This window comes from Mesocricetus auratus, unplaced genomic scaffold, assembly GCF_017639785.1.
Source record: "Mesocricetus auratus isolate SY011 unplaced genomic scaffold, BCM_Maur_2.0 Super-Scaffold_100014, whole genome shotgun sequence".
In the NCBI taxonomy this organism is placed as follows: domain Eukaryota; kingdom Metazoa; phylum Chordata; class Mammalia; order Rodentia; family Cricetidae; genus Mesocricetus; species Mesocricetus auratus.
The window spans coordinates 14,528,036-14,554,179 of NW_024429197.1; the positions used below are offsets into that span (position 1 = coordinate 14,528,036).

The 26,144-nt window shown below is 47.5% G+C and overlaps 1 protein-coding gene across 3 annotated transcripts in view; it reads right to left on the reverse strand.

Annotated features, from left to right (window-relative positions):
* Csmd2 (CUB and Sushi multiple domains 2) overlaps positions 1-26,144 on the reverse strand; it is a 558,343-nt gene that overhangs the window by 13,458 nt on the left and 518,741 nt on the right. For all 3 annotated transcript variants that reach the window (XM_040756596.1, XM_040756595.1, XM_040756597.1), the window contains 11 exons: positions 23,201-23,374; positions 21,562-21,750; positions 18,112-18,285; positions 16,277-16,459; positions 10,939-11,115; positions 8,447-8,626; positions 7,705-7,878; positions 4,370-4,543; positions 3,975-4,048; positions 1,406-1,517; positions 749-928 (listed from right to left, as the gene is read on the reverse strand). In XM_040756596.1, the coding sequence (XP_040612530.1) occupies positions 749-928; positions 1,406-1,517; positions 3,975-4,048; positions 4,370-4,543; positions 7,705-7,878; positions 8,447-8,626; positions 10,939-11,115; positions 16,277-16,459; positions 18,112-18,285; positions 21,562-21,750; positions 23,201-23,374 (1,791 nt within the window). The remainder of the gene's footprint in view (positions 1-748; positions 929-1,405; positions 1,518-3,974; positions 4,049-4,369; positions 4,544-7,704; positions 7,879-8,446; positions 8,627-10,938; positions 11,116-16,276; positions 16,460-18,111; positions 18,286-21,561; positions 21,751-23,200; positions 23,375-26,144) is intronic.

Genomic DNA, 26,144 nt, shown 5'->3' on the forward strand with positions numbered 1-26,144 from the left:
TGTGCCTTACTGTGAATTCCTTTAGGATTGAGTTGCTGAGTCTTTCACCCCTAAGCACCCCGTGGCCAGCTCAGGTGGGCAGAGTGACAATAAGACTACCTGGAGGAGGTGCTATAGACACGCGTTCTTCCAGCTAGGTAGAAGGAGCTGGGTGGGACAGTGTGGTGTGTTGATGTGGGATGCCCTTCTGTATGCTGTGAATATGTTTTATTGTTATTCGTTAATAAAGATGCTGATTTGGCCAATAGTCAGGCAGAAAATCCAAAAAAAGATACAGGGAAAAAGAAAGCAGAGTCTAGGAGACTCCAGCAACCGCCTGAGACGCAAGATGCGAGGTAATGCCATGGCTACGTGGCAATATATAAGATAATAAATATGGGTTAATTTAAGTTGTAAGAGCTAGTTAATAATAAGCCTGAGCTAACAGGCCAAACGGTTTGTAACTAATATTAAGCCTCAGAGTGATTATTTTACAAGTGGCCTCGGGGACCATTGATCCAGTGAGACTGGACAGGACAGAAGAAAGTGTCCAGCTACCGTGTGTGCTTGCTTAAGTGAAGGGATGGCGCGTGTTTGCTGAAGTGAAGGCAGGCGGTGGATTCGACACAGGCTTGTGTGAGCTGTTCTGAAGTGGTCTCCTGTCTCTGTAACACTTCAATCAGAAGTCGGGTTTGTCCTCCTCTTGGCCTTATTGCAGTGCCTGCCAGTCGTCCCTTCCCGGCTTCTGCCTTAGAGAGGCTTTGCTTACCCAGGCAGACTGGCGGCTTGCCTGTCCAACTGCCGTCGGCTTTGCAGGTGCGGTGCTCAGAGCCACCTCTGAGGGCGAAGCCCTCCTGGCAGGAGTAGATGAGTGTGTAACCCATGGATGGCAGGTCCAGCGCCCCCACGTTGGCGTGTGTGGGCGTCTCCGGCTGCTTGCAGTGGTGGGCTATGTGGGAACAAAGACATTAGGCCCAAGGAGTCTCGGATTTGACTATTATGGGACAGATTCATTTGAGGGGCTTCTCCTCCATACCCTGTCCTTATACAGAACTCTGTTCCTTTCCACCTCTGCCCTTTCATGCCTAGCTCTCCCTCCTTTATCTCTTTGCAAACCCACACTCTAAGTCTCTAGGAGAAGCATGATGGCATAGTCAGTCACAGGGAACCTCAGTCTGCAACACTGAGAAAATGAACCCAATGTTTGCAATGTTTCCACACCTTGCCTTCGTAGTTCTTTGTTCTCACTGGCTCTGTATTGCTTATTCTTTGTTAAGGTATAGGGATGACCTTCGAATTCCAGGATGTAGAAACATCCCTGAGGTCCCAAAAGGCATGCACTACAGAGAGATCAACATTGGTCTTAATGGGAGCACATCCCACCATGCCAGCCTGGACCAGCGGGTCAGGTGAGGGTGGCACTCACGGACACAGTCAGGTGGGGTTCCACTCCAGGTCAGGTTGGGAAGGCAGGTCCTGGTGGTAGAGCCCTGAAGCAGGTAACCTTTCTGACAACGGAAGAGCACCGTGCTTCCGACCTATGGCCAGGATGTAAAGCCCCATGTCATCTTCCAGATACTAGTGCTTCACAGGCAACCAGTCACTCATTTCCCAGATTTCCCAGGAGAGAATGCCAGCTCAGGCTGTTGCCTCTGTTTGCACCATGAAGCTTCTCTGGCTGAGTTTTATTGGTCCTCTGGGGCAGTTGCAAGTATGCCTTTTGACCAGATCAGTGCCTTTACTGGGCATGTCACATTGTTAAGGTGTGCAGAATCGGGTCACTCATTTCCCCCTTAAATGGAAGACTAAGCCTCAGTCTCCCTGGACACAAAGTTTGGTCTGCTGTGCCAGAATGACACTGGGAATCTGTGATATTCAAGTGGAGTTGAAAGTATTTTATAAAGCATGAAGAATTGTGTGAAATTAAATGATCACTCTGTGTCCCTTTCTTCTAATGAAACTCTGCGTCCTAAGAACTGGAGACCCGTCGTTTCAGTGGCTGTGGCCCCTCGAGAATCTGTGCTTTGGAAAAGCCTGTTAGAGAGAACTGCTGCCCTCTCTCTGCTTCTCCCTCTGTTTGGCCATGTCCTCACCTCTAGCCTTCAAGAGTCACTGGCTGTCTGGCTCCACTGGCATCTTCTGTCCATTTGGCTTAATGGACAGGTCAGTTTCCCACAATGCAACTCAGACTGTAGCATCTCCCAGCTCCATTGTTCATGGGTCCTTATACCTACAAGCTCAGATTCAGACTCAAGGCAGGGCTCTTTATTTCACCGGTTCCCTCCACACCCAAAATTGGCCACCTCTATCTACCTAGTCCGCCAAAGAAAAACCAGCAAGCTAAGTCTGATTCAACCCGACCCCCTAATCCTATCATGGGTTGTCTTAGTTATAGGAAAGCACAAGGTGTACGCGATGTTTCTTGAAGACTCTACTGTCTCCACTGTCCCACAATGCTGCCCCTTCTTTCAACCCAGTCACGACAGCAGGGGTCTCCTTGACTACATGCTTCATGCTACTTTTTTTGAAACTCCACGTTTTCTGTCCTTGACTCAGCAGCCCAAGTGTCATTTTGAAATAGTGGATCAGAGCCATTGCCTTTGACAACAGAGTGGAATCCAGAGTACACGCATTGGCAGGCCCTGCAAGACACCCATGCCTTTGCCTTTGCCAAAGTCATGACATGATACAGAGCCACTACACAACCTGGACTCTGGAACACCGCGGACACAGGTGCCTCATCTATAAGCCCCCTCCCTGTCCTGTTCCTTAGCTCTTCTCTGGTAACCTCCATCTTGAATTTTGTGTTTTTAGTTTCATTCCTTGCAATAGAAATTCTATCACATATATTATGCACATTCACAAATAAGCGAATGTGTACAGTTTTAATCTTCATAGCATCTCTACCATTCAATAGTATGTTTCTATGACCCACCCATGTCATATAGAACTGAGGTTCATTCATGTTGCCTGCTCTATAATAATCCATCCTATGAACATAACACATTTCTTCTTGTTGCTTGGTGATGGGCACAAGGATGTCTCTGGGGTGTGTTTCTGTGAGTGTAACTTTCGAGCCACGGAGTGTGTGTAACCTCTCCAGCCAGCATTAAGGTGTTTTTAGACCTTGCTTAAGTCTCTGGCCCTCTCTTCACCTGCTGTCCTGCAGCCCACCCTGCCTGGTCTGCCACTCATCCATTCCCTGCCCCAGCGCTCCTGTACAGGGGGCATTTACTCAATCAGAAATGTGGCCCTGTCCTGAGTAGGGCTGGCTTTCTTGTCTTGAAGCCCACAGTTCAAATGTTACCTTTAGGAGGGCTCTTCTCTGACTCCCATTTCTGAAACAGCAATCCTTCCCATTCATACCCTTCAATGTAACATCACCTGGCACTCTGTGCCCTTAGAAGTAATCTAGTTTTCATGGTTGCGATTGCTGGGAAGGCTCTTTAGAACAGTGTCCAAGCCATTCCATGCCTCATGAATGCCTAGCACCTGGGAAAGCTCATGGTTGTGGGTGAGAATAGGACAGACACAGCTAACTGTCCTGCCCTGAGCATCCCCTGATCTCCCTGGTTCCTGTACTCTGCTCAGTGTCATCCAGGCTGCCTAAGGTTCATTCTGAGACAGATGTGCATGACCTACATGTTGATGGGAAGGCCCTCTGGAAGATGCCTCATGCCTAGCTCTGCTGGTACCCACTGTCTTAGTAAGTCCTGTTTGTGGTTGGAGTATGGGTGTCTTGTTTATTTTGGTATTTCCACAAACATCTGGTCCCAACCTGGGGTTCCTGGGAACTGTTCATGGCTCCACCGACTGCCACTTGCCATATCAGCCTGGCTGATGGACACTGGCACCTTCCATTTCCAAAGGATGCTCTATGAAACGCCTTCTTCCTCCCTTTCTGAGGTCTTCTCTTCCTGTGCTGCTCCCAGGGGCTCTGGTGCTGACAGTGGAAGGGAGGGACAGGGGGCAGGAAGGCTAACTTGAGCTCATACCTGGTAGCCCTGGGAGCTGTTCTGTATCCCGAACTGCGGCATGCCGGGATCTGCACACGTGGTCAGTGTGGGATCTGGATGACCAAAACAAAGAAGCGAACCACATGGTCACTGGCGTTTTCACCATCCACCCCGTTCTGATCTGGAGGCCAACGGAAGAGACCACAGCTGCCTCCTGACCCCACCTTCTAACCTTTCCACTTGTCTCAAGAGGTCTGAGCTGCCATTGCATTCTCTAGTACATTAGCTCTCACTGTCCTTCACTCTGCTCCAAGAAGTTCAGAGAAGGACTCTTGCACCACGAGTGAGACCATGAAGACAGGCAGGTGGACCGACCCATCACTCAAGCCCTCATCAATTGCCTACCAGCAGACCACTGCCTCAGCCCCTCTTACCTATGCAGCTGGGCTGTGTGCCACTCCATGTCCCGTCTGACTGACAGAACCTCCGTGGGGAGCCCACCAGCACCAGGGGGGGATGGCAGGAGTAGGACACAGATGACCTGTAGGAGAAACCACGGTCTTCTCTTCTCCCTCGAGGTGGGACCCCTGGGTCTCCACAGAACACGGCTGGAAAGGCAGGAGACAAAGGCAGGTCCACAATGCTGTCTAGAACCTCCCCTTCTCCCATCTAGCTTTTTTTTGTAGTGTTTTCCTCTGGGTTTACTGGAACCCTGGAAACTGGGCCATGCCTGGGGAAGTGCCTGTGTGTGGTGGCTACAAGCTTCCTCACATTCCTGCACTAAGGGAGCTTATTAACCTCCTCCAATTAATGGAGTGACGTTACAAGAAGTTGGGACATTGAAGTGGATGGGGCTTATAGCTCAGCGGTAGGGTGTGTGCCTAGCCTGGGTGAGGTTGTGTGACTGAACCCCAGTCTCACAAAGCAAACAAACCATCTAGAGCATTCTCTTCATTTTCACATGTGTCCTCTGGTTTCCATCACTTGTTATACCGTGCACAGTTGCAAAGTTTATATGGTTCCAATAGTTAAATAATTTACTTCTATAAGTCTATCTCCATTTCTACAGGATGCCACAATTTATTTACCAGATCTCTTCTTAGCAAAAGTGAAGCCGTGCTCCACTGAAGGCTGAATCTGAGAGTGGGTTTGGTGGCCCTGGGTCCAGGTGATGTGGGAGTTTGGAGCTGTCCTTTAGATGGCTGAATGATGGTTGACTCTAGCTGGCCACCTTTCCTGCTGCACTTACACACAGATGGCGAGGTTTGTGGAAAAGGATTGAAGATTTCTCTGCTTTTTAAGGACTGCTGCTCCCTTCAAACAAATGATTTGTACCCTCCCCATTTTTCTTAGGAATAAGAGGCAAATAAACTAGACATTAATAGCTACCTGCTCTTCTCCAGAGCCACCTTGTACAGTGCTTTACAGTAATGTTGGTAATAGATGATCATCGTGGATAATTATGAACAACCAAGGGAAGGGAATAGGGCTGGAGAGATGACTCAGAGGTTAAGAGCACTGGCTGCTTTTGCTTCCAGAGGTCTTGAGTTCAATTCCCAGCAACCACATAGTGGCTCACAGCCATCTATAATATCCGGTGCCCTCTTCTGGCAGGTAGGCATACATGCTGGCAGAACACAGTATACATAATAAATAAATAAATCTTTTAAAAGGGGGGATGGGGGAGAAAAAAAGAAAAGAAAACATCCTCATAAACTGTTGGTTTTGTAAGCTGGACACTCATTCTAGAAGGCATTTTAGCAATTCATGTCAAGAAGTACAGAGTACACTCACTTCTAGAACAAGAGTAAAGAAATGCTGTTTTGGGGATTTTTTTATTACTTAGTTGCTTATAACATGATTGATTTGGAGATAACCCTAATTCCTCACTAATAGGAGAAGGTTAAACTAATTGGGGAATATACAACAAAGAGCTCTTTAAAGCCATCAAAAACGGGGGCTGGAGAGATGGTTTAGTGATTAAGAGCACTTGTCGCTCTCACAGAGGACCCGAGTTTTGTTCCCAGTAACCATGTCAGGTGGTTTCCCACCACTGGCAACTCAAGCTCTCCCTCCCTCTCCTTCCCTCCCTCTCTCTCTCTCTCTCTCTTTCTCTCTCTCTCTCTCTCTCTCTCTCTCACACACACACACACACACACACTTACAAAATAAATCTTTAAAAATGTTTTAAAAGCCATTAAAATGATGGTACACAGATAAGTATGTATTGACAGATGCAGGCTCTTGGGAAGTTCTTGGTGACTGGTCAATAAATACAGGTCATGAAATAATGTGTCAGGATTCAATTCCATTTATAAGAATTTGAACATATATCATTATAACTATGATTATGTTTGGAAAGTTTTATTTCTTTCCTTCATGTTTTTTAGTAGAGTACAATTGTGTGTGTGTGTGTCTGTGTGTGTGTGTCTGTGTGTCTGTGTGTGTGTTCGAGAGTGGGGAGTGTGTGCACAGGGAAGCCAGAGGACAACCTCAGCTGTCATTCTTCAGGTGTAGTCCTCCTTGTTTTTTGAGACAAGATCTCTCATTCACCTGGACCTTGCCGAGCATGCTAGGCTGGCTGACCAGCAAGCTCAGGGCAGGGTGTGTGTGTGTGTGTGTGTGTGTGTGTGTGTGTGTGTGTGTGTGTGTGTTTGCCTCCCCAGTACTGGGATGACAAATGCTTGCCAATACACTCAGCTTTTTGTCTAAAATGTAGGTTCTTGGGATCAAACTCCAGTTCCCATGCTTGCAAGGCAATTAATTTACTGACTGAGCTGTCTGAGTTATCTCCCCAGCTACAGTACAGTTTTCGTTGGTTTTTGAACAATGATTATAATTCATTGTTGTTTTTTATGCGCTGGGGATGGAACCCAGAATGTCATACTCAGTATGCATGGACCTTGCTACTCAGTCACACCCCGCCCTTCATAATGATTATATAAGGGCAATGCAGATCTTTGCTCTGGTAGGAAAAGCAAAGTTGAGTCCAGACAACCTTGAGGCTGTGCCCTGGCACATGTCTCCTTAGTGTCTCTAAAATGTCATAGGTGCTAACCATAAACCATGCCCTTGATTTTTCATTTTTTTTCTGAGCTATTGACCCAAAGCGTGGTAGCAATTTCCAAAGTAAAGCAGAATTTCACAGGTACCTAATAGTGTCCGGGGCACGTAGATTATTTCTGAGGGATAACAGTAGGAGGAAAACTTGTAAACCCTACTGTTGTGTGCAGCATGAAGATAGAATGATTTTTTTCAAAGCCCACTGATGGAGTCCATCTAGAATCCTGCAGCCCACTTCTTTCAGATCCCAGGAAACCTGAATCCTAGAGTGGACTGGAGCTCATCAGAACACAGCTGGGCCAAATGGATAATGGATAGTCTCTCGACAGAAAGCTAGAGTCTCCTGGACATCTTTTCCATGAAAAGAGACTTGTATCTGGCGTGGAATGGCTTCACATCCTTGGGTACTTGTCCCACTCAGTGAACAACCCTTCAGGTTAGAGAAAATTGCTGTTACCTCTAACTTCATTTATTTCCACTGTGACTTCAACTGGTGTAGAATTCAGGCCTCCATTAAAATATTCCCAATTTCTTTACTTTTCCCTCATGCTTTAATGGTGTCTTGAGAAAGATCTCTGCTTTGGGGTTTTGGGGGGTAATAATTCTATGTTTTCCATAGCAGAGCTCTGCATGTACATGTGTGTGAGTGCAAGGGGGAATGCGTGCCATCACAGAGGACACGCTAAGGCCCTTGGGAGTCACTCACGGAAGCACTGAGGCAGCTCTCCAGTCCAGGATCCGTTTCCCTCGCAGGTGAGCACGGCAGGCAAGGAGAGCTGGTACCCCTCCAGGCAGGCATAACTCACGCTAGAGCCCCACATGAAGTCAGACCCCACCACTTTCCCATTGGGGATGAGCTGAGGAGGTTTGCACATGATAGCTGTGGGGAGAGCAGAGGAAGCTGAGTTCTGGAACTGTCCCGAGGAAGCCAGCCCGATTACTGCCACCAGTACCACCAGCTATCCTGAATCAACTGGAGTCTGGGCAAAGCAGAACTGAAAGGGCTCTGTGGGCCCTCTGATCTTTTACCTTACACTGATCCATCTCTCATATACTACTCCTGTTCTCCTATCACATCATCCTATATATAACATGCCTGCTTTCCCATCACACCATCTTATAGATAACACTCCTGTTCTCCCATCATATCATCTTATACATAACACTCCTGTTCTCCCATCACGTCATCTTATATATAACACGCCTGCTTTCCCATCACAGCATCTTATATATAACACTCCTGTTCTCCCATCACATAGCACTCCAGGATTCTTGAAGCTCAGACCTTTTCTCAGCACCTCCCAACTTCCTGGCAGTCACTGCACAGGACCAGTCTGCACCTTGCACACCTCTGCTATGATGCCGCCCCTCCCTTCTGGATGCTAAAGGTTATGCCTACTTCTGTATCTTCTTTGGTCCCCATCCCCATCCTCAGCCTCCAGATGTACCTTTGCAAACTGGCTTAGTACCATTCCATGTCCGGTCCTTGGTGCAGCTCAACACAGATACTCTGTGTGATTCCATCATGTGGCCGGGGACACACTGGTATGTCACAGTTTTGTTGTACCGGAAGTCATTGCCCAGTCGGATGCCATTGGCTGGAATCCCGGGATCACCACAGTTTATGACTAGAATAAGAGAGACACAGCATTGGTCACTCCTAACCCAGACCTTGTGTCTTTTCAGCATCTTGATCCCTCTCCATCACTCCTGCACTCACCCAACTGTCAGACCAGCCAAGCTCTGGGCAACACTGGGCACGGCCAAATTTCCCTGCATTAGCTGATCCACAGGCCCTCTGTTCATGTCTATACTATGCATGCCATCCAGTTGCACCGTGGCCACCTTTCTTATTCAAACCTACTCCTCTGAGAGGAAGGACCACAAACCTTTTTCCTAAAGTAGGTGAGGTCCTAGACTGAGTAACCTAAGATGTGTTTATTGATGGATCAAAAAGGCAGTTTCCCCAGGGATGCAACATATCTCATGATAGCCTTCCTGGAAGACGTTTTCAGACTGAAATGGCCCAGAAGCAAGGTCATAGGATCTATGCAAGAATCAGGTCTCTGTTTTGGTATTGAGACAAGTATGACTGGTGATCTGTATGCATGCATGTGTGCATGTATCTGTGAATTTAATATGCAATTTCTGATGGAGTCTGAACTCACAGAGCTGACTTTGAAAGAAGGAATGCCAGGATTACTCAGTCTATCTCTTCCCTCCACTGGGTCTCACAGTACTTGGCCTTCTAAGGGAAAGGGTCTGGGGTACCGTGAGAGGTTCAAGGAAGGGGAGCTAGGTAGATACCATGCTTGGAGCTGGGCTGGGGTAGAGATGGGCTTGAGGAGGGGAAAGACATAAAGATTGTGGGTGGTGGCAGTTTCAAAGTGGAGAGAGTATGATGGCCTGGGTCTTTGTCCTGAAAGGAAAGGGGAAGCACAAGGAATGGGCTAGAGCCTATAAAGGCTGATGTATTGTATTAACCTCTCTGAATTTTAGCTGCCATTCACATATATATATGTATGTATATATCTTGGTATATAACATATAATAAATAACATGATCAATTTATAATAACTATATGCAACCATATATAATTATTTTTTTATCATTTTTTATTTTAATTTTAAATAGCTTGTTTTACATGTCAATCCCAGTTCCCTCTCCTTCCCCTCCTCCTGCACTCCCCTTCCCCCCCCACCCTCCCACCCTATTGCCAAATCCTTCCACATAGGGGATATCTAGAGCCTGTCATTTTACTCTGGGTAGGGTCAAGGCACTCCCCTAAGAGTCCAGGCTGAGAGAGCATCCCTCTTTGTGCTATAGGCACACGAAGACTGTTTGTATACCAGGGATAGACACTGATCCACAGCTCAGGGCCCCATAGGTTGCCCAGGCCTTCTCGCTGACACTCACATTTGGGGGGGTCCAGATCAGTCCCATGCTGGCCTCCCCACTGTCAGTCTGGGGTCCAAGAACTCTCCCCTGTTCAGATCAGCTATCTCTGCTGGTTTTGCCAGCCCATTCTTTGCCAATTTGCTCATCACTCCTCTCTCTCTGTCACTGGGTTCCTTGGGTTCAGTTCAGTGATTAATTGTGTGTTTGCCTCTGCTTCCATCAGTCACAGGATGAAGGCTCCCGGATGGTTATAGACATCAAGTTCATTATCAGGAATGGGCATTCGAGGTGGTCTCGCCACTATTGCTTAGCTTGCCAATTGGTGTTATCCCTTCAGATCACTCGAGGTCGCTCTGGTGCCTGATCTGTATTCGATCCTATGATTCCCTCTTCTACCCCCACCCCCTCAACTTCCTGTTCCCCCATGACCAACTCTCTTCCTCTTCACCCCCTCTCTTCTTCCCAGGTCCCACTCCCCCCCACCCCTCGCCGTGTTCCCCATCCATTCAGGGGATCTTGTCTCCATCCTCTTCTCTTGGGTACTATGCATATATGCATATCTTTTAGGTTCTTTCCTGTTTCCCAGACTCTCTATCAGTGGAAGTGCAGACTGGCACTATCCTGATCCATGTCTAAAATCCATATATGAGTGAGTACATACCATGTTTGTCTTTTTGCGACTGGGTTACCTCACTCAGGATGGCAACCATATATAATTATTAATGCATTAATTTTATTGTTAAACATTAAACATATTACTAATTTTTTATTAAAACCATTCCTCAGAGAGTAGGTACCAAAAGCTACCTCACAGGGTTTTGGTGAGACTCTGGCACCATGAGCATGGGAAATGAATCACTTAGCTCCATGGTTGCCACGTAGAACATGCTCAATACACAGAGGCTATTTGAGTGTAAACTTACATTCTGGCTTCTGTTCCTACTCCAGTCATTTCCTCCAGACCCCCATTGACAGCTTCATTCATCAGGGAGGGTGCCCTGAGTTTCCATTTGCCACAGAGCCCAGGGCGCCTGGCTCTCACCTGTGCACTCTGGGTCACTGCCTGTCCAGGTGCCATTGACAGAGCAGTGTCGGCTGAGCAGGCCCGTGGCGTAGAAGCCTTCACGGCACTCGTAGACGATGGAACTGGAGAACACTAGCCCATCACTGAACACCACTCGGGCATTGCTTGGGGTTCCAGGGTTCCCACATGAGATCACTTGAAAGCAAAAGAATGCATTATTGTACCCCACAATCGAAGCTGCCTGAGTCAAAGATCCACATAGGACCCTGAAGATGGGGACACACATGATTTTGTGTCTGATTGTGTCATAGAAAAGGACAGATCTGTAACATACTTTCATCTAACATTATCTTATTTGTATGTGTTCTTTTGTGCAAGTGTGCCTGTACATGTGTGAACCTGTGTGTGGAGGTGCGAGGTAGACATGGGGTATCTTTTTTGATCACTCTTCACCTTATTTATTTATTTATCTATCTATTAGATAGAGTCTTTCACTGAATCTGAGTTCATCAGTTGACGAGGCTGGCTGGCCAATGGGCTCCAGAGATCCGCCTGTCCCCGCCTTCTCCTTCCTCCAGCAGTAAGGCTTTAAGCACAAGCCACCATGCCCACTCCTACAAGGGTGCTGAGGATCAGAACTCAGGCCCTCATGCTTTCACAGCAGGCATTTCACCTACTGAGCCAACTTCCCAGCTGTCTTCTAATTCCACACTCCTCCCTCTGATGATGTTTACATAAAGTCCCTTCTAGACGCTGCTCCAGGATTCTGGCTAATGGGACTCTTGATGTGGTTGATCTTTTTTTTTTTAATTGAAAATAGGGTTATTTTCATACAATATATTCTGATCATGGTTTCCCCTCCCTCATCTCCTGGATATTTCCCGAGTCCTCACTGCCTCCATTCTACACCACGTTTCTCTCTCTGGTTGATCTGTTTATTGCGTCTTTGGTATTCACAGAAAGGGAAATTTAAAGCAGGGGAGAAAGCCAGGAGCTAGAACTCTGCAAATGAACTACCACAGCCCTAGTCCTCAGCAGCAGATACCGGCTTAGCTCGTTATATAGCACACGAAGAAAGGTTGGCACAATGCCTTTCACCCCTCATTTTTAAAAATTAGGCATAAGAATAACAAGTTTTGTTTCCTAGAATTCCTCAAAGGAGAGTTTGTTTAGGACCATTTGAACTCCTGGATTTAAATATATTTAGCAGGTTAGCATCCACTGTTGCTGTTCCTGTTGGCATTCAAGATGCCCCACCTTTGGTCTAGGGGAGCTTCTTCAATATGGTCCCTGGGTTTTTCTTCACACGACCCCAGAGGGTTCCTTGCTGGAGAGATGGGATATTCTGAGTTTATCTTGTATATTCCCTAATCTAGCTCTGCAACATTTCTCCAAAGAACCTGGATCCTTTTCATGAAGGATAGGTTTAGAGATTACAATGTGGGCACTAAGGGTCCGCATCATGGCCAGACAGCCATTGATTCCAGATGTTTAGGCTGCATAGATAACTTTTTGAAGAGAAGATATGTCAAGAGAGTATATTAACACTGCCAGTCCAACTTTGGGATTAGGAGTTTGCCTTAACTTCTTTTAAAATAGAAAGTTTTTAAGAATTGTGTGAGTGTGTGTGTGTGTTATATGTGAACATCTGTGTTCACATACAAGCATGTGTCCTTTGCATAGTTGTAGAGGCCAAAGGACAATGCTGGGTAACCCACTCTAGCATTCTCTACCTTATAACTTTGAGATAGGGTTGTAGGGGTGAGCCCAAAATACTGTCCATGCCTAAAAGGGGAGTGGACAAGGGTATGTAGAACAGGTAAGATATTTAAGGGGAAAAAAAGTAAAAACACTCTCTCTTGAAAGCTAGCCACATTCCCAGAGCTTCTATCCCGTTTATCTTGTAAGTATATTTAATAAATATATTAGACCTCCTTTTCAGATAGCGTTATTTCCATCTTCATCTGGTGTCAGAAGTTTTTACCCAGCCCCCAAAACTCAGGCTTGGGGAAATGAGCCCCCGGGCGACCCCGCTGCTGAACCTGGATCTAGGTTGCTGGTCAGCAAGACATATCAATACTCCTTTCTCTGCTCCCTGAAGCAGTGGAATTATATGTATATAGCCATGCCTGGCTATTTGTTTCTAATGTGGGTGCTGGGGATTTGAACTCAGCTCCTTATATTTGTATCACAAGCATTCCTACCTGTGAAGCAATCTCCATGGCCCCCAGTTCTTTATTATTATATGCTGAAAACCTTGGCTCTTGATGACAACAAGTAATTACTATTTGTTTTTTCTCTATTTTACATTTCATATATACTAGTTTTTTTATAATAATATCAACATTGTTTTTGTTGGGAGCCAGGCAACCCAAGGCTTTCCCTGAGGCCCAGATGTATGGAGAATGAACATGTCTAAACCCAGAAATATACTTGGCAAGGTCAGTAATGACCTGGGCCAGGGCCTTGGGGGAGCTGCAACTTCCTCCTAAGAACTCAACTCTTCCCCTCTAAGGGGACATGGTTGTCAGTTCCAAGGCCACTGATCACTTTTTCTGTAATACACTTGAGAGACCTTGTGTTCCCTTCATGCAACATTGCTTGATTGGCTTTCTGGTGACTTCATCCTGTTGCAGATAGTTTTCTTCTTACCCTGTCCCATTTCTCCCCCTGAAAACTGTATGTAAGATGCCATACTTCTTAATAAACTTGCTTGGCTAAGACATAGCTTGTTCAAGAACCCCCCTGGTCCCAACTTTCCTATCTTCTTTACTTTCTGACGCCCTGGTCGTTTCTGTCAGTGACCTAATACCCTGATGGCTGAAAACAGTTTGAGAATTCTTTGAAGCTTTCTTTGTCTGTAGGATGTAAACAAATTCCACAGGACCAGAGAGTTGAATTCACCAACTCGATATGTAGTTAATAGGGTCACTCGTGCCCACCAGGATTTTTATAGAGTGTCTATAATTCTAATAGTTAATTTGATTTTGTAATGATGAACATTTGTTCAGTCCCAGAGTAAAGTCTACAAGTCAGTTTTGAATCATCAGCATAGTAGACAGGCCCTGCCTTTCACTCATTCAACGATTTTTGTCTTGTCAAGGAGCCTGAGATACGGTGAGCAAATCATGGTCCCTGTGCTAAGGATCTGAAGTCTGTTCTTTTTTGGGTGGTGGTGGCGGTGTAGCTGTGCATGGAAATGTGCAGGTGTCTGCACCCATGTGCATACATGCAGAGGCTGGAGGAAGACATCAGATTTTCCCTCTGTCATGTGCCACTTTGCTGCTTTGAGATAGGGGCTCAAGGTACTTGAAGCCTGGTGTTCCAGCACGGCTCACTGGCCGTCAAATGTCTCTATCCTCTATGCTGTGGTTACAGGTACTCAAAGCCATTCCTGGCTTTTTAAATGGGTGCTGGAGATTTGAACCCATGTCCTCATGTTTGCAGTGCACCTGCTCTTACTCATGTAGCTACACCCTGACCGCTCCTGCCAGGCTTCAAGCCTGTTCTTAAAAAAATCCACACATTAAACATATGAATTAAAACAATAGTGTAAGTGTTACAGCCAAAGGAAGAAGGCACCAAGAAGGGAGCAGTTGTTCCGGTCAAACATTGGGATATGGGAGGAGCCTCGAAAGGTGACATAGTCGGACATGTCTGTGCCTCCCCCTCCCTGCCACCAACATATGCTTCCAGTCCAAACTCTTACTTGTCAAATGTCTGACCAGGCCCTTGTTGATGCGGCTGACTCCACCCTACAAGCCACTGGTGTTTAAAGGAAACACTAAATTCTCTCTCATCTTGCACTTACCCAGTATCTCAAGCCTCTCCTGGATATGACTAGAAAGTTCTACAGAATCCAAATAGCATCTCAAGAAAGGCAGACTGGGACGCCTCACCCAGGTCTTCAGGGACATTCCGCCCCAGCTGCCAGCTCCTGCTCTGTCTGCTGCCTCTTCTCTCCAGCGCGCTTCCTCGGGACCAGTTCTCTGGTGGCTTTTGGTCTGATCCTAGGATCTGTGGATTCCACCACTTTTTCACTGTCTCCCACTCTACCTATGAACCCACTCCTTCCTTGGTCGGCTTAGATGCCCAGATTAACCGTAACCACGGCCAAGCCCCGTTTGCCCCCCTCTTTGCCCCCCCATCTGCTCCATCCCCTCTGCTCCAAGTCTTCACTGTCTGCCAACCACTGTCTTAACTGTACAGAGCAGCGTCACTCCTGACTCCAGAGCACTCTATGCCTGCATCATGGGGCAAGGCCGGTTGGACCGTGTGGCGCTGACTGCTTCTACAATGAATGACCGACTCTTCAGTCCACATGAATTCTCAGCACTGCTTGGCAGTGGCATGTGTCCCTGTCCCAATCCCACCTTCCTACATAGTCAGTTCACATCATCCCCTCCTCTATTTTCTTATTCAACCTCATTCAAAGCTGTTAGAACTTGCTCTGAACTAGGGCAGTTCAGAGCTTTGTTTTATAGAAAAAGTCAGAGAGAGATGGTGAGAGACAGAAAGTGATAGACATACAGACAGTTGTAAACAGATGGATTTTGGAGATATTTTAAGATAGAATTCTCTCCCCAGATATTTAGGAGTGGCTTTCCCTGTTGGTGCTGCCTTGGAAGACACCCCTGAGGCCCAGATTACAACCTTAAATTGATTATTTTCTTTTGGTTCTGAGTGTCCGGCGTCTCCTGTATTGGCCTGCAAGCTCTGATTGACCTAGATGTGTGTCTTAGTCTGTCTAGGCCTCTATAACACAACTCTGTAAACCAGGCAGCTTTGAAACACTGAAGCTTCACTTTGTTTCAGAGGCCGAGAGGTCCAAGATGAAGAGACCTGTAGATTCCACATCTGGCAAGAATCTTCCTTCTAGTTTGTGCTCTTGGCATCTCACTGTGTCCTCATACAGCAGGAAGGGCAGGGTGCTCTCTGGTCCCTTTCACGAGAGCTTGACATGAGGGCTTATCCTCATGACCTGGTCCCTTCCCAGAGAACCCGCTATCATGGTGATGAGAGTTCACCCTATATGAATTTCGGGAGGATGTGGACGTTCAGACCACACAGTGGGTCTGTTCTGGTCACTCTTGTGTCTTTAACACAGACCATAACATCTAGCACATGATTGCTGAATTAAACTACAGGGAAAATTAACAATCTATGGGGTCATTTAAACTTCTTTAACTTTTTCTCTTTTACATGAGGGGAGAACATATTTATCTTTGGATCACTAATAAAAATGGACATGAGCTGCCTGCTGATGTCCACCGTCTACAAGGGTGGGCATGTGGGGCATGACTGGGAGCAGGTGTGCTGGGCAGGGCAGGGGAGGAGCGGAAGGGTCACATACTACCTCCACATTCAGGCTGTGACCCGCTCCATGAGCCATTGGCTTGGCACGTTCGCTCTGAGGATCCTCGGAGTACGTGGCCAGCTTCGCAACTGAAGCGCATCAGGCTGCCTGTGGCAAAGCTGTCCCCTAGACGGATGCCATGGGCTGGGATCCCTGGGTCACCACAAACTCCTGTGCTGGTTCCTGTGAAAGGAGAAGCCAGCAAACATTGAGGGATTTTTATTGTTCTTGAATGGATGCAAATGGAACTGAGTCCTGGGGAGACGCTTCTGTGGTTAAGGAGGAAGCAATGAACCCCGTGTATGATGGAGGGGGCAAAGGACTGCGCCCAGCCCACAGTGTCTGCACTAATTACAACTTCAGCACTCAGGAGGAGAGGTGAGGGAGGGCAGACAACAGGACACAGAGCCCCAGGGAACCAGGTTCCATGTATGGAGACACACCACAGAGCCCCACGGAGGAGGAAGATGCCAGAATCAGTGTTCCACCTCACTACTCATTAGTCAGAGCACACAGATCAAATCCTTGGTAAGTCCTCGGGGCCGCACAGGAAGGGAAGCTCCAGTGGTCCAGGCTGCCACATCTCCTGCTTCTCCCTCTCGACTCATCTCCTCCCGTACCTGCTGACCAATGTGCGCTCTCCATCCTAGCCTCATTCTAGGTCTTAGCTCAGATACCCACCAATCTTTGGCCTGAGTGACTGCAAAAGCCTCCCAAGCAGCCCCTTCCTCGTAATCTCTCCCAGCTGAAGCGCCAGCCTTAATCACTGACCTTGAACAACCACCTCATCCCATTTCTTTCCTGTAAGAACATCTCTGGGGGATTTTTAGTGCTGACGGGATACAACCTCAATCTGTCTGGTGTGTGTGTGTGTGTGTGTGTGTGTGTGTGTGTGTGTGTGTGTGTGTGTGTGTGTGTGCTGCTCCTGTCTCCGGAGGCCAGTCTCCTTCCTCCCCTTTCCCCTTTTTATGATTCCTTTCCCTAATTAAAAAAACCCTCTGCTTGAACCCTGTCTCATGGCTTCTTTCTTTCATGCACTGCTTTTCTTAAATTACAAACAGATGGGACTCTTTGTGACTAGGAGGCTGGGATCTTTATCCTTAGGAAGGGACTAGAAAGGCTAAGGGTTGGTAACAGGAAGGCAGGCTCCCTGGGGGAATCTCAGGCTACGAGATACCTGGAGGCCTTCCTTGGTAGTGCCAGGTAAGGCTTACCTAAAGAAGCCTCAGCTCTGGCGTTTTAGCCCTGTGGTTTCTGCTGTTGGTACAATTCACTTTCAGAGGTTTTGTTCTGTTGTGAGACATTACAGATGGATTTCTGGCTTAGGAAATATGGACATGGGATCTTTCGTGCTCCCTGCACCTGCCACTTCAATAACGAGCCAGGCTTCTTCTGGGGACTAGTGATTAGAATTCAGTAGAAGGACATTCCTGGGAACTGGTGTCTCATTGTGACTATCCCAGGAGGCAGTCGGGACATGGGACAAGTTGAATTAGGTACTGATGACAGAGAATGAGACAGGTTGGGGGCCCAAGGAGCCTGAAAGAGGGGAGAAAAGATCACAGGGCTACGTAGGCTGGGCCTGGATTGTCATCCCCAGGAGCACATGGACTCCGATTTCTAGATAGAACTAAAGTTCCAGGTGGCCTTCATCAAGCAGTGCCCTTGGCTGTCGACTGCTTGGACTCAGTCAGAACTGGTGAAGGGCTGGAGTGCCCTTGGAGTCTCTTCTGGAGGGGTTGTCTTGTGAAAGATGGGCTCTATGTCCTTCTGTTCATGGACTATGCTCCCACCAGCCAGTGCCCCTCCAGCCCCCTGCACACCATGCTGCGTACCTGAGCAGTGGGGGAGGGAGCCTGTCCAGTGTCCGTCCAGTCCACACATGCGGGTGGCATTTCCCACCAGCGTCCGCTTTCCTGTGCAGCTGTACCGCACAACGGACCCCACTATGTAGCTGTCTCCAGACATCTGGGCATGTGGTGGAGAGCCAGGATGACCACAGGACACCACTGTGGGGAGACAGCAAACATCTCAGCTGTGTTGGGGATGGGCCACCGTCACTCCACATGCTTGCGGTGGGAAGCCAGGACTGGGAGGAAACCTTGGTATCTGTGGGAGCGGACTTCCTTCTGGCTCATGCATCAGGCACCAGCAGACAAAGCTTGCCCACTTCCTCACTGTTTCTCAGCTGGAAGCAAAGACTATTACCTACTTAGCACATAGCAGGTATGCAGTAACATTGGTTCCTTGTCTTGTCCCTCCTGCTCATCTCTCCCTGTTCCCTCCCTGCCACAGGGTGTATCCGAGATGGTACACACAGAACACACAAGGCAAATAAGGAGCCGTCCTTCCAGGGCTGTTTTCATGGGTTCCTCTCTCTGAATCTTAAAGCTGCCTCATCAACTGTTCCCAACCCTCCCCCTTCACTCTACAGATTCCTTTGTCTGAAACATCGAAGCATAACTATAAAGACCAGTGATAAAACTAAGGTCCCAGAATTAAGAGGCACAGATTAGGGTGCTAGCACTGGCCTTAGCTTCCCCTTTTACAGGTCAACACCTTTCTTAATTAACACACCTTGTTTATTGAGTGTTTATTATGTGATAGGCCCCGGCCTCTGTGTCTAGGGAATAAAGTTCATGCAGTCTTAGATCTTATAATGGGAAAGGGAGGCTAAAAAAGGGAGTAAATGAATAGTGGTGTTACAATAAGAGACAAAGCCGAGAAAGGGCAAGGGTACTTGGGGGCTGAGGGGAGTCATTTTAAATAGGGTGGTCAAGAATGGTCTCTCTGAGATGACAGGTCAGGACTGTGTGGGCTGGGGCAGGAACATCGAGGAAGGAACATGGCGTGTACAAGGACGAGGCCAGAATGAATTTGGTTTGCGTCTTAGCTTCTTTCCTTGTTTCTGTGACCAAATGCCTGGTAAGAAGCAACTTGAGGGAGTAGGGTTTACTTTGGTTCAGTCTGCGGGGACACAGTCCATCATGGTGGGGAAGGTGTCACACTGTGTCTGAAGTCAGGGAGTAGAGAGTAGATAGGAAGCAGGACTGGTCTATAAACCACCAAGGCTTGTACCCAGTGGCCTGTTTCTTGTAGGGAGGCTCCACCTCTTACAACTTTCATGGCATCCCCTAATAGCACCACGAGCTGGAGACTGGGTGTTTGAGCCCATGAGTCTGTGTGTGACTTTTCGTATCCAAACCACAGCAGTGTGTAGATGAACCAGGGAAGGGTGGGTGAGAATAAGGGGGTGGCACTGGAAGCCGGGCCATGGTGTGACATACTGATTTTATTCTAAGCATAATAGGAAGCGCCAGAGGGACATGACTTGGTTTATGCTGTATCAGGATCACACTGGTTTCTCTGTGGAGGAATGATCCAGATGAGGCTACCATGAAGCAGTTTCAGAGGATATGATCATGGCTTTGATTGAATATTGGGGTGAGGCAGGAAGACACAAGGCAGGTCACTGGTGCTGAGAAGGGAAATAGACCAGAATAGTCCTCATTATGATTGGAAGCCACTAAAGTCTCCACACCTTGGCTGGCAAACCATACGCAGGCAGTTGTCCATTTAAAAGTCCAAATAACTTACCACGCATACATGGGCCTCGATGGCCATGTCAGGGTCCTCAGGCAAGGGGGATATTGGTAGTGAGTGAGGCTGGAAAACTGTTCTCCTGCTACACCTAGAAGCAAGGGTCTTTGAATAAAGTTACCCAGACTGGAGGACTCTCAAAGACCAGTGCACTGGGGATGGTCACAACTCAGTAGCCATTAATGCCTCAGGAGTGTATCTTTGTCTCTGTTAGGGACCTGGGGAGGGAGTAACCCACAAGATTCCTCTTCAGCAGCCAGAGTGCAGAGACCAGAGGGCACTGCTCATTTCATCAGACTGAGAGGCTAGCAACCAGTGTCAGGACTTGAGCCCCTCCCCTAACTTTGTTTTTCTCCATATTGTCCCTGTAACTTTTCCTAATAGTGATGAATGATGCTATTACTTATGGAGCAGTCTCACGGGCCAGAGAGTAAACGCGTGCTCTGTGGATTTACCTATCTATGCAGTCTTTGAACAACCCTGTGAGATGGTTATTCCCATCATTTCTTTGTCTTTTTTCATAGTAGCGAGGAAGGGAACTCTATTCAAAGGTAAAATGGTAACAGAGATCAGAAAGAAATACATTGTCAAGAGTGACAATGGACCTCATGAGTGAGAATACTTAAGGGTTCCATGGAATGTTTGGGACTTCCTTTCATGAGGACCAAAAGAAAGAGTTCAGTTGCTAAGTGACATCGTGTGGGTGCTTCCCTCTTGTGTTTGGCAGGCTTGGATTATGTAAGCCTTTTCTAACAGTGTGAGTCCCACCCCACGATGCATTTGATTTTTACTATACACATGCCCAAGTATCCCCATCATTTTCAAAGCTGAAGAAGCCATGACTCTGGCAGGGTAGCAGGCTTCTCCATAGCTACGAGGATTCTTCAGTGGCAATGCTGGAGTTAGCATCCAAGCTGACCTGGATTCTAACTGGATACTGGTCTCCAGACAGACTGGTAGTTTTGCTTCAGTCCTCCCGAGGAAAATAGTTAAAATTAATTAGCAACGTGGCAAGATCTAGAATTACCTAGAAGACAGCCTCCAGGCATGTCTGTAAGGGAGTTTCTGGACTGGGTTAAGTAAAATGAAAAAACCCATTCTAAATGTGGTGGTGAGAATCATTCCACGGGCTGGGGTCCTGGACTAAATAGAAAAGGAGAAAATGAGTTGATCACCAGCATTCATCACTTTTTGCTTCCTCTGTGGATGCAGCATGACAAGCTTCCCAGACTCTCGCTGCTGTGACATCACTGCCACAGTGGACTGTACCCTCAGACCGAGATCCAAAACAAACCCTCCCTTCCTAGGTTGCATTTGTTAAATACCGCGTCACAGCAACAAGAAAGGTGACTAGCCCATAATATCTTTCTGGAAAAGCTGGAAAGGGGTAAAATGTATATGTGGTGTCTCACTACGCAGCCAGCTCTGCAGGGAGGGACCCTCAAAAGTTTCCAGAGTTCACGGAAGTACTGGAGGGGATACAGAACACACCCTGTCCAGGAAGAACATGTGAATTAGCTTGGCATCTCTGCACCAGGGCCCCAAGAAGGGCCCTGATGTCCAAGGAGCAGCCAGAATGCTTCAGTGGCATAACACCCGTGTGCACACACTTGGACATAGTATGTGTAGGGCTTCTCTGTGATATGTCCCTCCATCAATTACTCAAAGCAAACGGATCTACTTACAGAGACACTGTGGGCGGGGCCGGTCCCAGGTGCCATCTCCCTGGCAGCTAAGCGCAGGTGTGCCCAGGAGGTAGAAGCCGTGGCTGCACTGGTAGGACACAGTGGTCCCGAAGCTGAACCTGTGGGGGCCGCTGGCATGGACCTGCCGGACGCTGTTCTCTTGGTGCCCGGGATCTGTACAGTTGATGACTGTGATTAAAAGTGACAGTGAGTGAGACACTGGGATCCGGATGTGAGGATATTCTCAAGCTCTGATGACAGCTCGATGACAAAGGGGACCCTGCACAGGAAGCTGGTCTGGTCTGGAGGCTGCAGCCCTTCTTCTCTGCCTTGGTCACCCGGTCATGGGTTCATCCTCCATGTCCAGGTGGCCGTCACCTCCCCCGAGGAGCCTGCCTCCCCTCCTAGAGCACCCAGCCTTTCTCCCCCAGGCTTGCAGTGCTGACTGTGGCCCTGGCTGACATTTTTTTTTCGAGACAGGGTTTCTCTGTGACTTTGGAGGCTGTCCTGATATTCACACCAGATTGATATTCAAACCAGATGACCTTTGGCAAGCAGCCAGGGGTCAGGCACACAGAGGCGAGACAGTCATGTCCTTGAGGTATGCATGGTTAGAAATGTCAACCCATGCTGGGGCGTTGGTGGTGCACCCCAGCACTGGGGAGGCAGAGGCAGGTGGATCTCTGTGAGTTCCAGACCAAGCCTGGTCTACCAAGCGAGTTCCAGGACAGTCTCCAAAACCACAGAGAAACCCTGTCTCGAAAACAAAACAAAACAAAACAAAACAAAACAAAACAAGTCCTTCAAGGCCAGTCTAGAGTTACCCAGAATAGTTTAAGTGGGACCAGAAGGGGAAGAGTCCCTGCCCAGGCTACTTCTCTGGTTTCCTCTCTGCATCCCCCACCTTCCACCCCTGCTCTTCACTACAATTCTTAGGCTCATTTGTGTTTGTTTTTCATTCCAATTGTGCTGTTTAAACATTTCCCTCATCAACAGAGCTCTAGTGAATGTAGTAACAACGGAGCCACAGCAGCAGTTTTGCAACCATGAGGAAAGACCAAGATGTTCCTCAGAGATGAGACAGCTCCTAAATTCATTGTTTATGTGAGAGAAGACCCTTTGTGCACACACACACACACACACACACACATACACAGACACACACACATACATAGACATACACACAGACACATACAGACACAGACACACACACAGACACATACACAGACACACACAGACACACACACAGACATAGACACACATACACAGACATAAACATACACAGACATAAACATACACACAGACACACACACACACACGGACACATATACACACACACAGACACAGACACACACACATACACACACACACAGAATGGCATTGCATGATGATGATAAATTATTTGTTCTATGAACTAAGGCTTGCAAGATGAAACTGTTGATTTCTTCTCATGACCCACAATGAAATGGTACACAACTGTATCTAGGGGTTGAACGACTCCGTTTGTGACTCTTCTCTGCCTCAAGGATTCCTTGCATTATGGAAATAATACTGGGACTGAATTCCATGCCTTGTCCCTCTGGGTTGCAGAAGCTCACAGTGTGGTGGGGGAGACAGCAGGACAGGAAGGGTGACTCACTTCTGCAGGTGGGCAGCGTGTCACTCCACTGTCCACTGGCCAGGCACTGGGACCTAGCAGCTCCCTCAGCTATGTATCCTGGGTTGCAAACGAACTTGACCACGTCGTTGAGGTTGAATTGGCTGCCCTGAGTGAGGCCGTTGATTGGATTGCCTGGGTGTCCACAGGTGATTGCTGCAATCAGAACAGAAGATAGGTGAGCCTGCCTACCATTCCACACCCCCACATCAGCCTCTTCTCACCTGGGATGCTGCCCGACCTGGGTCTGTCTCAAGGGCGGGCGGGCTTTTGCTAGATTATTGAGGGTGTGGGATAGGCAGGGGTATGCTTTACAGATAGCATTATTTGCGAACTTTGTACCAGCTGGGCAAAGGATCATGATATCCCCACAAAAATTAACAACCATTCAATCTCATTCAGCAGTGAGGTAAATTCTGCACATGACAACCTTGGGAGCCCCACCTTTTAAGGGAAGACAGACAGAAAAGCTGCAAGGGGGACGGACGAGGGTCAGAAAGAAAGCCCAGTATAGAGTAGCAAGTGGCTCAGACAGAGCCAAAGGGATAATGCCAAAGCCTCGGAAGATAATCTGAAGGGTTGTCGAGTAGTTGAAAGAGGGAAGAGCATCAGCCTGAGGGTTCACTGGTGACACAGGCATGCATGTCTTGGGCAGTTACAGCTCTGGCTCACTGCTTTTCCATTGCTCCCAGGCTGCAGGCCTTGTTCAGGGACAGCAGGAACATCCACTGCCACCCATTGCCACCCCCTGGTGCACCATTCTGCCCCTAGAGTCCTGAGCTTTGTCTGTGACATTCTGTCTCTTGCCCTGCATCTCTTGGCAGCAGAGCTCTGTTTCATGAGGAGGTGCTCTCTGGCTGGAGTAGAGAAATGCTGGGGGAGGGACTTGACTCAAAGTTTAGTGGCTTTTGTTGCCAGTGACAGAAGGGGAGGGTGACTAGAGTAGACAGCTGTGATACTTAACTTGAACTGTCACCTTGACTGAGTGGAGAAAAGCCCAGGACATCAGAAAAGCACATGCTTGCATGCCTCGATGAGGGCGTGCCCAGACATGAGAACATGGCTGCTCTAACCCAATGAACAGATTAGTAGTAATCCCTTGATGGAATGCTAATGCTATGGCAGTTGGGAGATGGTGGAGAGGAAGAGGCTGGGCCTAGTGGGAGGAAGTACATCATCAAGGGCTTGTTCTCTTCCTGTCTTGCCTTTCTATGCATCCTGGCTACTTCGATGTGAACTGCTGGGCCCTACCACAGCCTCCCTACTGTAATGGATGGACTCTTCTGAAACCTGGAGTCCCAAATAAATCTTTCTGGTTGTTTATGCCAGGCATACTGGTTTACAGGGATGAGAGCCCGAGTTCTTATCCCAATACCTGTGACTTTGACACAGTCTAACAGGAGTGTCTAAAGGTTAGTCAGGCATTCTCTACTCAGGCCCCAACATCATGTGAGTCTCCTGGGTGCAATGACATATGTTTTGTGTAGATACATCTGGAAGCATGACTGGTTATGGATGGGTCTCACTTTCTGTAAACCCAACACTGAGGAGGTCGCTAAGGCTGGTTTTAGACATTGCGGTGGAGCAGCCTGCATATCTTAGTGGCCTGCTCCATGTATGAGGAGCAAGATGAAGAGGAGCAATTAAAAACAAAACTTTGCCTTATAACAGTTAAGAACAAACCCTTGCATTTTACATAAAGGCTCACTTTAGGGAACTCTAAAAAGTGAAGAATTTTCCAAATTACTTGTAGGTAGCAGAGGATAATGGTGCCTATGTAAATCCCCCAAAATGCAAATTAACAAGAACAAATAAAAGAACAGAAAATCCAGTTCTGCAGCAACCACGGCAGGGACTGTCTTAGGCTTTAAAATGCCGGGAAGCAGAAGAATGAACAGGCCAGGCGCAGCAGGCCCGAGCCAGACCTTAAAACTGTAATCTAAGAGAGTTTGAGGAATAAAAGCAGAGTGGATGCATTCAGAGACCCACGGGATATACAGGGCAGCTGGCTTGTAGCATTCAGCCCTTGGAGAAATATTAGACTTCAGGGACAAAGTGAAAAATAACCAGAACTTCCCTGAACACCCCTGGTGTGAAGCTAATATACGTCTACAGGTTGAATGCCCAGACAGAGTGCAGAATGGTGCTTTCTCAGGGAAAGGGCCAGTAGGAAACGGAAACGCTGGCGTGATGACTCAAAGTTACCGTTACGTGGGACAGCAACAGCTAGGGGTCCAGTGCACAGCTCAGTGTCTACAGTTAACAGTACTGTATTGTATGTTGGACATTTCTCAAGAGGGTAGATTTCAGGCATGCTTACCATACACACAAAGGAAAGGAGATGATATTGTATTTTACTTGACATTTGTCATCATTTCCCTATGGGCATGTATGCTGAAATATACTTAAATAGATACAATAAAAAGGCAAAACACATGCATGCCGGCGTGTATGCTTATATACACACGTGCAGTGACATACACCAAAAAATTGCGATGGAAGAACATTTTAGAAAATCAAAGAAAGAACTTGTGATCAACGATTTTATAGCCAACATAGCTGCCTTTCAAATTACAGGGAACAGAAAAGAGTTTTAAACAAGCAAGCATACCTCTGTGTACTGGTATATACCTATTACACCAGCACTCAGGAGGTAGAAAGACAGTGTTGCAAATTTGAGGTTACATAAAGAGAATTTCTTCTAAAATACCAAGGGCTGGGGTAGCGGTAAAGTACTTATGTAGCACACACCAGGTCATGGGTTTGATTTTCAGTACACACACACACACACACACACACACACACACACACACACACACACACACACTGAGGAACTTGAAGAATACTATGCAAAGGGTTGCATTGAAGATTCTACTAAAGACTGAACTTGACCCTGCTGAGGAGTAACTGGGAAGGCTTCAGCAGT